This window comes from Pyrus communis, chromosome 17 (assembly GCF_041283825.1).
Source record: "Pyrus communis isolate YQ-2024b chromosome 17, ASM4128382v1, whole genome shotgun sequence".
Taxonomy (NCBI): Eukaryota; Viridiplantae; Streptophyta; class Magnoliopsida; order Rosales; family Rosaceae; genus Pyrus; species Pyrus communis.
The window spans coordinates 17,869,445-17,882,215 of NC_142581.1; the positions used below are offsets into that span (position 1 = coordinate 17,869,445).

At 36.9% G+C, this 12,771-nt stretch overlaps 1 protein-coding gene across 2 annotated transcripts; it reads left to right on the plus strand.

The window, feature by feature from the left end:
- The first annotated feature begins 1,283 nt into the window (after positions 1 to 1,283).
- Positions 1,284 to 9,044, plus strand: LOC137708302 (serine/threonine protein phosphatase 2A 55 kDa regulatory subunit B beta isoform). Of its 2 annotated transcripts, none has more exons than XM_068447349.2 (14): positions 1,284 to 2,009; positions 3,544 to 3,647; positions 3,755 to 3,853; positions 4,093 to 4,212; positions 4,766 to 4,972; positions 5,346 to 5,437; positions 5,815 to 5,933; positions 6,303 to 6,426; positions 6,725 to 6,848; positions 7,645 to 7,713; positions 7,806 to 7,897; positions 7,984 to 8,061; positions 8,156 to 8,226; positions 8,359 to 9,044. In XM_068447349.2, the coding sequence occupies exons 1-14, from the start codon at positions 1,895 to 1,897 to the stop codon at positions 8,493 to 8,495; spliced, it is 1,551 nt and encodes a 516-aa protein (XP_068303450.1). In that variant the 5' UTR covers positions 1,284 to 1,894; the 3' UTR covers positions 8,496 to 9,044. The 2 variants fall into 2 exon arrangements, with proteins under 2 accessions (XP_068303450.1, XP_088544911.1); XM_088688785.1 differs by having other exon boundaries at positions 1,583 to 2,009; positions 8,323 to 9,044.
- Positions 9,045 to 12,771: the final 3,727 nt, after the last annotated feature.

The following is a 12,771-nucleotide window of genomic DNA, read 5'->3' on the forward strand; positions in this document are numbered from 1 at the left end:
AAATTCAATACCAATCCCAAACCAAATTTTCGGGAATCCCGAAATAATTTCGGGATTTCGGGACAAATCGGGAATCCCGAAATGCTTTTGGGCTTTTGGACTAAAATTTGACATATTATGTTTTTGGGCTAAAATTTGACATATTATGCAGAAAACGAAACACGTATACAGTTTTACTAAGAGATGAATGACTGGAAAAATGCCAAAAGCCATGCCAGTTGAACAAACAAATCATATCCAATAATTATGATAATATATACTGATTAATGCCAATAATTTGACAGAACGAGCATATCATATCAAAAAATCTAATGCCATCTCACCCCACATTCCAACTTTGATTCCTCCTCCACATAGTTGTAATTAAATGAAAATTTTGGCGGCGCCCATGTCTGAAAGAACAACCATATTGTGTACTCGAAAACAAAAGAAAAAAATTTGAGCTCAACTAATTGCATGCCCTGTACCCACCTTGTCCGTGTATATATATAATATATGTATACTGATATGTTCATGCATGCATAATGGTCTTTGCTCCTTTGTTTCCTTGATATATTAAAAAATAATATATATATATATATAATATTTAATTCTATTCGGTATGGGAATACCGAAAAAATGGAGATGCAATACCGAATCCCATACCGAAAATTTCGGTTTGGTTCGGGATGACATACCGAAAATTTCGGGAATTTTGGTTTGGGATTTTTTTGGTTTGGGATCGGGATTTTTTCGGTTTGGTTTGGGATTTTTGGGATTTTTTTCCAGCCCTAGTCAAAATCAATCTATCACTCACTGTGGGAAGATTAAGATCATGTTAACGGGACTTCATACATCTAGATGCATATTTGCCTTTCTACATTCCATAATAAAGATCTCATGCATTCAATGACAAATCTCCACCAAATAACCGAAAAAATATTTGTTTTTGTTAGAAAATTATGACATGAAAATAACAATAACATAAAATTCCAAATGATGAGAAGGTCCTTGCACGTCATTTGAGGAAATCTCATCTTTTTCTCTTCCCACAATCACCTTTTCCCCCAAAGCCCTTATTTACTTTTAAACTCACCTGCTTACAACACTGCACCTCGTCACCAACCAATTAAATCACACCACTCTCAATACCCTTTTGCTCCCAAGGTCCCACAACCCAACCAAAGTCTCTCAGCCGTTCATCTGTCACTTCACAAGGTGATCTTATCACAAGCCTCCCAAAACAAGAAAAAAAGAAAAAGAAAAAGGGAACTAGAGAAGGCCATAATCGAGAGAACCTACACACAGATAGAAGTGTGTTTTTTGGTCTCAGAAGCCAAAAGAAGGATTTGCTCTGTCGTTTTAAATCTTTTTCAAATAAATTAAAGGAAATCCATGAAATTTTTTTTAAAACTTTGAGTTTTAAAGATAAGGATAAAATAAAGGGTAAAATAAATAGTCTTAGGATTGATTTTTTAATGTAAAAATATGATTATTCGTTAAAATAAACACTACCGTGATCTTTTCGTTAAAATTCTAGCAAATTAATCTTAAAATCCCAATTTTCTCCTTCTAGAGAGAGAGAGAGAGAGAGAGAGAGAGAGAGAGAGAGAGAGAGAGAGAGAGAGAGAGAGAGAGAGAGAGAGAGAGAGAGAGAGAGAGAGAGAGAGAGAGAGAGAGAGAGAGAGAGAGAGAGAGAGGCCTTTTTTTGTTTTTGTATTGAAATGGTTGAATTGGAAAATACCCAGAAACCATCGTGATTGTTTATTTCGTTTTTCGGATATGGGTTTTCCACTACTGTATCTGATCTTGTAAACGTAGAAAGCGATCTTCGATAAGCTGATTGGATTGGTGGAAAATTTGGTGTTTGGGTAATCTGGGCCGTTGTTAATTCGATTCTGCTTGTGTCCGAGAAATGAACGGGGGTGATGAGGTCGTCGCAGCAGCTCCGGGGGTTCCTCCACCGCCTCTGGAATGGAAATTCTCTCAGGTCTTCGGCGAGCGTACGGCCGGTGAAGAAGTTCAGGAAGGTATTTGTTCAAAACTTTCACGACCCTTTTGGATCCAATCGATATTTTTGTTCAAGTGTTGCATTTATGGTTAGTTTTTTAGCTTTCGATCTGTTATGGATCATGGTCGTTGAGTAATTAGTGTTTCGGCATCTAGGTCGTGGAGTGATTAGTGTTTGATTGTGGGGGTTTTGTTCTGATTTGGGGACAGTAGCGGACTTGAAGTCTGAAATTGGTGGAGAGATGTGCATATGAGTATAGGTTGCATTTTTTATGTTTTGGATTTATGAACAAACAGTGTGGAACTGAGCTTGCTTGAGTGAGAGGTGGTTTCTGTTTGCGATTTTAGTTTATGTTTCACTTGCTTGGTCGTATAAATGGTTCTTTTAAGTTGTTAACACGCCTATTTTTGCGATATAGTTTTGTATCATTATTGTTTCCTTTCCTTGTTTTGATATTGGACTGTTCCGTGCCTGCTGGAAGTAGTAGGACTTCAATCAAAATGCCACTGTTTAGCTGTCTTTCCTCTATCGGTTAAATAGTTGTATATATCTGTCATGAATCTATATGTTACTAAGGAGAAAAATGTAACTACATTATAGTAATTTGTGTGTTTACTGATTAGCGCTTTAGATTTTCGCGTAGTTACTTACACATTGGTTACTTATGTCATAAGAAAGTCAGTTACTTAGGTTGGGTTGCCACTAATTGACCGGGATAGGTATTGGAAGAATTTGATTAGTGATGCAGTTGGAAATGAACAATTTGGGAGTATTTTCAGAACCAACAGTAATTCTCATTTGATCATTAGAAGAATTTTGCATAGGCATTGGTTTATTGGCATGTTATAATAGTATTGCCATGTCCCCACTCTAATTGTTGCAGTCAATACATTTTCCCGCACAATTTACGTTGCTAAAGATGAGCCAATCAAATTCTGGATCGTTGTATGTTAGAACCGTGGAAAAACTTAATATGTTTACTAACTATGAACTAGAGTTCGAAGAAGGGTTCGGCTATGACATATGAGACTCTCAGTGCTTGTAAATGAGGATAGTTTTTCAACAGATGAATAGATGCATCATGAATATTGTAGCTGCAGTGGGATGAAAATAAAAAATGGAAAACAGACCCTAAGGGTTTATTTTTAATTGAGCTGAAGGATCAATGACAAAAGAGTTAGATGGGAAGACTAATACGGACGGTTAACAAGTAATGAATTTGTACGCAGGCAATACAAAACAGATGGTAAGGGTAAGTTTAGATTCATATAGCAGAGCCTAGCTAGTTGAGGTTCATGGCTGGCACACAGCATTGACATGGTTGGAATGAATTCTTGTGTCTATTTAGAAGGATAATTAGCCTGTAAAAGTTTATAGGTGGGAGGAATTATGATAAGTGAAATTCTAGTGTTTGACGTGTTCCCAGTTACATATTTTTTAGTGTAGCATTTTAGACAAATCTGGTAAGTTTATCTTATTAATTTCTTCTTTCTAATAATATGAGGACAACATTAAGATTTCTCACTTATCATCTGATTTTTATTGTTTTGCAGTTGACATTATTTCTGCTATTGAATTTGATAAAACTGGCGACCATCTTGCTACTGGTGACCGTGGGGGCCGGGTTGTTCTCTTTGAGAGAACAGATTTGAAAGATGTGTGTTTTTCTTCACTTGCAAGCCTTTTCTGTTATTTCAAGGTTTATATGCCATATTTTTTTGTTTTCTGCAATTTTAACTTGTATTTGAATGCTGTAATGTGTAGCATGGTGGCTCCAGAAGGGATTTTGAGAGGATGGATTATTCAGTTAGTAGGCATCCCGAGTTCCGTTACAAAACAGAGTTTCAGAGCCATGAACCTGAGGTATTCTTTTCTTTGCGGTTACTAATGCATTACCACACCATCATATCTAATTGGGTGGTGCTATCCACACACCCTTTTTTACCTTCAACACAACCCTTGTTAATTTCTATCCTTTGATCCGATGGCCGGAAATTGAGCTGTGTGTAGAAGGTCAAAAGGGGTGGGTGGATAGCACCTCCCTATTTATTTACCGTTGGTCTATGTATTGAAATTGGTCACTGTGCATATTCTTTTGTCAGTTTGACTATCTGAAGAGTTTGGAAATAGAGGAGAAAATCAACAAAATCAGATGGTGCCAAACAGCTAATGGTGCCCTGTTTCTCCTATCTACTAATGATAAAACAATTAAGTTTTGGAAGGTATGAAAGCAACACTCCTGTAGCAGTTTAAATTTTTTTAGAATTGTGGGCGACAGCATGAGAGAAACAGTGCCCAATTTTTTTGAACTGCCTAGCCTGTGTGTTTGCTTACATGTTTATGGTATAATATGTCATAATCAGTAAGAGAATATGCAGCTCTTTTACCTGGGGTCTGTTTTGAGGACCTTGAATATTTGGATTACCAGCTTATAGCTCTATGTATTGTAGATGCAATTGTCTGAACTTTGAATAGATGCGGTGCTAGATAGCTGTATGCACTATAGGTGTAGGTTTCTAACTCTTTGACTTCCTGAAGAAGATTGAAACATTCGATTACTGAACAGCCTGTGCTTGTAAGAGGAGGTCGTATTCACCTTGGCTGTAGAGATAGTCACTATGTGATGTAATGCAGTATACATAAATGTATTGATGTACTTCATATAACTGTTTGGTACATTTATATTCTTTTTTCCGGAGATTAAAAATAAATGATGACAAATAAGACATTTTAGCGACAAATCTTTTCTACATTATTTGATTGAGTGTTGAACAGGTCCAAGAAAAGAAGGTCAAGAAAATTTCTGAAATGAATGTGGATCCTTCAAAAGCTGTAGGAAATGGCAGTCTTGCTAGTTCAAGTAATTTGAGTAGCCCTAAAACGTATCTTGCAAATGGAGGAGGCCCAGACAAATCATTCAGTTGTATGAGTAATGACAATTCATTTCCACCAGGAGGCATTCCCTCGTTACGATTGCCGCAGGTGATAGTACTCAACCCAATTTTCATTTTCTCGTTGTGTCTTATGTTAGCAATTTAGCACATTGTGTTATGCTGTTTCATCATTTGGTGTTACTGTCTGATATATAACCATACATATGTGTGTACGCATTTATGTGCGTGCGTATGGGTGAGTGTTGATTTATCAAATGAGGTTATTTTAGAAGACTCAAATTATTCACATTAGGCTTATTATCCTTATACTCAGCTAGTTGGGATCCTTAAAACCTTCTCCTTGTGGTACTTCAATGCCTGCTGTGTCTTTTTTACCCCTTTCTCCCCTTCTTTGGATTCTTTAACATGTGGTAGTATTCTGAATTTCATTGTGAACTAACTTTCAAAACTTGATTTTGTAGGTAACTAGCCATGAGACTAGCCTAGCCGCTAGATGTCGAAGAGTGTATGCCCATGCTCATGATTATCATATCAATTCAATTTCAAACAACAGGTGGCTCTATTTTTTACTGAAATTGTGTTTTCAGTTTTTGTCTGGGACATCATTAGTAGTACATATAGCTTTATATTTGACTTTGGGGTTTGTCTAACATCCTTATGACTCTATTAAACATTATAATCCTTATGCTTCTTTTAATCTTGCTAAAATGTATAACCAATTCCTATTTTTCAATTAACCATGCACAACATCATTCAATTTCGGCAGCTGCATTTCTTGTTTGTAATGGTTAATAGTTGTTCATTGAACTGTAAAACTGGATAAGAACCATAATCATTGGCTTTTCGCATATCTTAATTATGATACTTTGTTTGCCTACTTTTGGCATCCTGCTACGAATGTTTGCCAATTCTCTTTTACATTTTTCCTAGTGATGGTGAAACTTTTATATCGGCTGATGATCTGCGAATAAATCTTTGGAACTTGGAAATTAGCAATCAAAGTTTCAATATTGTTGATGTGAAGCCTGCAAACATGGAAGATTTAACCGGTAAGCTTCATTAATATATTCATATTCCCAGTTCTGTTTTACATTTTAAGTTATTAAAAGTTTCAGTGGAACTTGTTTAAAAAGTACTTTAATGGTGCTTGGAGTTGGGTTGAAGTCCATAGTTTTCAAAATGTGTGCGGGGACACATCCGCGCATCTTCGTGCATCTAGCTGAGGGCTCTTTGAGATTCAAAATTTCAAGTAGCCAGGAATAATTGCAATTTGGACTCTCTTTAAAAAGATCAAAATATAAAAGTTTTAATTTCTTCTGGTACTACATCTTCCGGTGCTACTGTTGCGGCCCTGAAGATTGGCTAGATGTTCAAAAATACTAGCATGCCTGTTGAATTCCCATTTTGTATTATTGCAGAGGTGATAACATCAGCAGAGTTCCACCCTACCCATTGCAATACGTTAGCCTACAGCAGTTCCAAAGGCTCCATTCGACTCATTGATTTGCGGCAGTCCGCTTTGTGTGATTCTCATGCTAAATTGTAAGCATTTGTCTTTCTGTTTAATTGTTGTCATCTTGTAGTCCAGCTACCACAACAACTAAAGGGGGGACAAGAGAGTAAGGGTGTTTAGTGCAAACTGGAGAGATGAATGACATGTTTTGATTACCTTTTTCTTGCCGTTTATTAAACGGGGGGAAAAGAGATGGAAATACTATTCTCTTCAATAATTAGTTGGTTGTCAACATGTTGGTTAAAATAGCATCATTTATGATACATAATGTTTTGTTGTTTCTCTTTGTAGACTACATGATTTGTTATTAAATTATCTTGTGTGCAGATTTGAGGAACCGGAGGCGCCTGGTGCTAGATCATTTTTCACAGAGATTATTGCTTCAATCTCGGATATTAAGTTCGGAAAGGAAGGAAGATATATACTTAGCCGAGATTACATGACTCTTAAGGTTTGTTTATTTTTTTTTATTGGTTTTCACTTGCTTTATCTTATCATAAAAACTGTGTAATGCTATTATGTTCGGACATTATACGTCCTGAATACAACATATAGTGTGGCAAAATGATGTTATTATATATGTACATAAGTGTCTGGAAAGCTACATATATGGTCTAAGCCTTCAAACCATTTCCTTCACAAGTGTACGGAAATCTGAATGAATTATTTCCCTGTAGATGCTATTGGGTGTTGAAATAATGGTAGCAGAGGCACATGCATACGTGCCCTGCAGATACACACACAATGATTAGCTCTTTTTCTGAGTTCTACTTAGTTTTGAGTCTATTGTATGTTTCTGGGTGTACTTGTGCTAGTGCAATAACACTCATGAACCCAGACCATTTCAAAGGACCATTGAGGATTATTAATGTGATTAACTAGTAACTACAACCTCACCCAAGACTGCACCCTTCCTAACATTTCCATTACCCATAAAACTGAAATCTTGGCCATGATGGTGTGGCAAATTTTTTTATTTGTTTTCCCACTTTCTCTCCCCAAAACAAATGATTTTAAAGGGAAATTAGACGTCCAAAGCATGTCCTAAATTGGGGTTCCTTAATTATTTGAGGAGTGCCTTTAGATAGTTTTAATAACTACTTCAGCATGATATCTGATGGCATAGTGTGATATTTCTGTCAAATTGTAGCTGTTTAAATTATAAAGTCTTGCTCTCCCATAATGTGATGTGTGTGGGATCTTTATCTCCCTGCTATCTTATCTGAACTGGTTCACATGGTTGTCAGTTATGGGACATCAACATGGATTCAGGTCCAGTCCAAACCTTCCAGGTTCATGAATATTTAAGACCTAAGGTGAGATTCTTGTCATCAAACGAACGGTGAACATGTAATTTGTGCCTACTATAATGGGCTTAAGCCTGATTATCTTGTTTAAATGTATCCAGCTGTGTGATTTATATGAGAATGACTCTATCTTCGATAAATTTGAGTGTTGTCTGAGTGGTGATGGGTCGCGAGTGGCAACAGGCTCGTACAGGTGTGTTTTGGTGCCTTGTATCTGTTTCCTATCATTTTGATAAAAGTCATTTGGGGTTGTGTTAATATGTATTAATGTGATCTCAGCAATCTATTCCGTGTATTTGGTTCTGCCACTGGTAGTACTGAGGCAACAACCTTAGAAGCCAGCAAAAATCCAATGAGGTAAGTTTAACTCAAAAAACATCAGGAAGCTTGACTGGGAGTTTAGTTTATGGATAATTTTGACGATTATATAATGTATTCTCTGCTGTTTTAGGCGACAAGTTCAGACTCCTTCTCGGCCTTCTAGGTCCCTAAGCAGTAGCATAACACGAGTTGTCAGACGTGGTAAGTGCTTTCTCTTTTCCATTTACCATTGACTTGATAACACTGAACGTTCTTTGGTTTGTTGGCCTTTCTCTTTTGGGTATATTTACTTAAAAGAATATTATTTGTCTACCCCGGCAAAATCGATCACAGGAGCAGAAAGCCCCGGGGTTGATGCAAACGGAAATTGTTATGATTTCACAACAAAGTTGCTGCACTTGGCATGGCATCCTACTGAGAACTCAATAGCCTGTGCTGCTGCTAACAGCTTGTACATGTACTACGCATAAAGACGGTCCAACAAGAAACGTGTTTTCTTGGTTAGCTTTTTAGGTTGCTGCTGGAGAAGGTTTCTATTGCTTTCCCACCAACCAGTCAATTGGAGGCCACATTAGTTCTGACATTTCAAGACACCCCCTTGAACCTGTTGCATACGGTTTCATTCTCAAGGGCCAGAAGTGGCTGTCACAGAATTCACAAGGAAGAAGCAACTTCATTTTGTCCTTCCAGTGGGTAGCGTCGCCATTTTCTTCCCCCTCCCAACCCCGTTTCCATTTTTCTTTCGTTATCTTTTTCGCCTGCACCTTCATCTTCTTTAAAAGAGAAGATGTTTGGGGTGTTGTCTTGCAATTTGTGTTGGGTTGAAGTGGAGAAGAAAATGTGATTGTAGCTCTCCTACAACAAATACTAAAAAGGATGTTCAATATTTGCCATTAGGTTTTAAGTTAAAATCTAGTTTTTTCTTTTCTTTTCCTTACTGAAAAAATCCTGGTGGGATTAGAGCTGTTGAAACTTGCAGTTCATTTTTTTATTGATTCTTTGTCATGCTTGAAATTTCATTAAGGATGTTTATTATTTATTGTAGCTTCGACATTCTGTACACTAAAGCAAAGCAAATATTTGCTTTAGGCTTCTCTTTGAAAATACATCGGTTTTCTGTCGGACTCCGGTTCTGATGTTGAAATTCACGAGCCTCGTTTCCCTTTTTCCGTTGGCGTTATTCAGCTCTGAACTTTTGCTCCGTTAGATTTAGCTGGAAGTTATTCTTCCGGACGCATACCTTCAATTCGATCAGAGACAAGGCCTCAAATTCTTCAGTTTTCAGTTTCGGAAATGATGAAATCGGAGGAGGGAGGCGTGGAGAGATGGTGCGAGAGAAGAGAAGCCCGACTGACATTGTAACCCACCTCGCGAGAGGCTATGAATGCCATCGTGTTTCGGATTCACATCCTGGACCCAGAGCCAGTCCATCTTGCATGAATTAGGTTACATTAGCCCAAACTCTCTTCATTCTGCAACGTGTTCATTAGCCCAAACTCCCAAGGGTAAAGAAAATGATATCGAATTACATTTACAGTATAAATTTCGAAATAGTAGCCAAGTGATCAGCTTCTTCATCGGGCGTTTAGGGTTCTGTTTCCACGTTGAGTGTTGAATGAGTTGGGAATAATACGGGTTGTGTTGTTTTGTTCTTGTGTAAAAGTCTGGGCTCAGCTCAGTTGTTGTGCTTTAGCAGTATACACATACATACATACATACATACATACATATATATATATATATATAATTTCAGCTGAGCTCTGAGCCTCTGACTGCTGAACTGGGTTTTTACTCACTCTTCTTATGGTGTTATTCACTAATTTTCTTATATTGGATTATGTTCAAATCAGCAATGCTGGTGATCATTCAATCATGTACCGTTTTCCTTTAAAATTTTAACAAATAAAATAACCATAATCATCGATCCTACAATTTGATTTTAAACTTGGAGTTCAAGATTGAGTACTTGTACAAAAGTCGCAAGTTTTTCTTGAAGAAGATTGTCTGATTGATTCAGAAACTGTCCAGAGTTTATTTCGTTCTGTTACAATGGATTGCGCGCATTGTCCTCAACGATTTGATGGTCACAGGCATGAACACCACAAGTATTTGATTGTCGTTGTTCAAGTATTTTTATTCGGCGTGGGAGATCATGATCAAAGGATTTGGATATTGTTGGAGTACAATATTGATCGAAATTTCTCCTTTTGTCTTGCATCGCCACGATGTTGTTGAGTATACTTGCAATAAAAAGCATTCGGGAAGGAAGTTGGCCATTTCAAGAATGCAATAAAAAGCGAGGAGGAGCTGAATGTGGAGAATGCTGGCGTTGAATGCTTCGCCTGGTTCTGCGGTGGAGAGATCATAGGAAGGGGATTTACATTTACCGGCTACTACGTTTGAGCGATGCCACCTCAGGAGTAAACCTTTTAGTTATTTTTTGGAGATTACATGCAAGTGCCCCTGAGTCGCGATTTTTACTCTGCATGGTAAGTTTTGCTTTCTGAGATGTATAAGTTATAAGCTGGAAGGCCAGCAAAAAGACATATCTTACAAAATAATGCAATATATGGAATCAGATCTATATTTTGATATCTGGTTGTGGATTTTCCTTCAAATCATTCAGTGTACAAAATCAGTTTAGATTTTGTTTTGCTAATGCATTATAATCTGTCATTGACCAAGTTGGATGAACTCAAGGAATCGATCGAATCGAGACGATGCATACTTGAGAATATATACTTGGAGAGGAAAAAGAACCTCCAACGGACGGCGTTTGGTGGTCCATTTTGTCCCACTCCAAATTCGATTCTTCGATACTTACTAATTAGTCCACATCCCACAGATTAATCCTTAACTTAAGAAAAGGGAGAGGGACCTGGTCAAGTTGACAGACTGCCCTTACTGCTCAAATCTTAATACAACTTTGTGTCTCAAACATAATAAACAAAACTACGCCAACCCAAATTTGTTTACAATTTCACAAAAGACTCGTAGAGAAATAATTTTGGCGCTTTTTTTTTTTTTTTTTTTCCCCTTCTGGACACTTATATTTATTTATGATTATTTAATTGAATAAATTACAAACAATTTAGGTATAAAAATAAACATAAGTATATACATAAAGAAAAAAATCTGCAAACCTCAACTACTTTTTATAAGAACATATGATCGTTAAACAGGCACATGAAATATCTTTAGTCATTGATGGACGTGGAAAGATGACCGATGGTGGCACATTTCTTTTTCAATAATTAAGAGCCTTGCATGAATAGTACATATATAATTTACCATTATATTTGACAAGAGATAGTGAGGTCCGGTTTCATAAACAAACCACAGAATCAAATTAAATCAATACAGCACTAAAATATGGATGATTTTTTTTTTCTTTTTTTTTTTTCAAAAAAGAGAACTGACACACCCCGATCCGAAATGTCAATCAGGGCTTCGAATCGAGCTGTGTTGGCCGACACCTAGAAGGTGACAAAGCCATAAAGTGTAGTGATGTGGAAAATGTGAATAAATTTAAACCTCAAAGTGTCTAAATATAAGAATGCGTTGTGAGCAGGAATGAATCCATTTCACACGTGATGTAAGAGTACAAGTACCTTACAGTAAAATCAGGTGAGAATTATACCCTCAAAGGTAATCGTCTACGCTAAGATTTGTCAAGAATCCTTGTTGACACGTAAGCTCAGCAATAAAACCTAGAGGGGCGAAAAATAAGGGTGAGGGGGCCTGAAAATAAAGTTTTATAAAACCTTTCTGAAAACATTGTAATCCCTCACCGTAAAACAAGTATAGTTTCTAGAAAATCATACTACGTATAAGTATGAAATCAAATGTAAAACAACAATAAATCCAAAAATACGCCAAATCACAATATCACAACAGTAGCATAATAAAATCAGGTGCTCATCGATCTATGCTAGCACACAAGTCGGAGTCGCCTAATGCAACCCGTACGACTGGACTAATGCTCATCAATCCATGCTAACACACAAGTTAGAGTTGCCTAATGCAACCTATACGACATGATTGTGTGTAATCATAAAATACGCTATAGTTCTACAATCACATGAAGACTAGCGATATTCATGGTCACATACGAGACGAAGTTGCCTATTGCAACCTGTACGACATGACTGACACCTACTTGGATCCAAGGCAAGTATGCAATGCAGATGTGAACATACATGTGAAAGACTGGCCCTGGCCCTGGGCGAGCACTAACATTGGGTGCAGCAATGATGAGCAAATAACATCAATATAGTCATACCACAACCATTCATCAATTCTAATCCATCATACTATTCATGACCATAAATATAATCAAGGCATCTCCTTATAGTAAGCTTACATGTGCATCCCGTAAGATTGTTTCATCATTTCCCAACAATAAGGTATTTTTATAAACATTAATTTAATCATGGCAATCACATAAAGAATTTATTAATGCTTGTATAAATGGAAACTAACCAATATATATATATATATATATATATATATATATATATATATATATTTATATAAAGAAAAGACCCACTCACCTGAAGTTCGCGATACAACTCCCTAGCTCAATATCAAGGCGTCACGAACGATCGTCGTTTAGAACATATATCAAATCACGTCTCAGAATTCTTATTGATAGAACATGTAACTTACATAAAACACATCCCCAAGGACATTCTAGAATGATTTGAAACCCATTGACCAAAAGTCAACCATCAGTCAAAGGTCGAC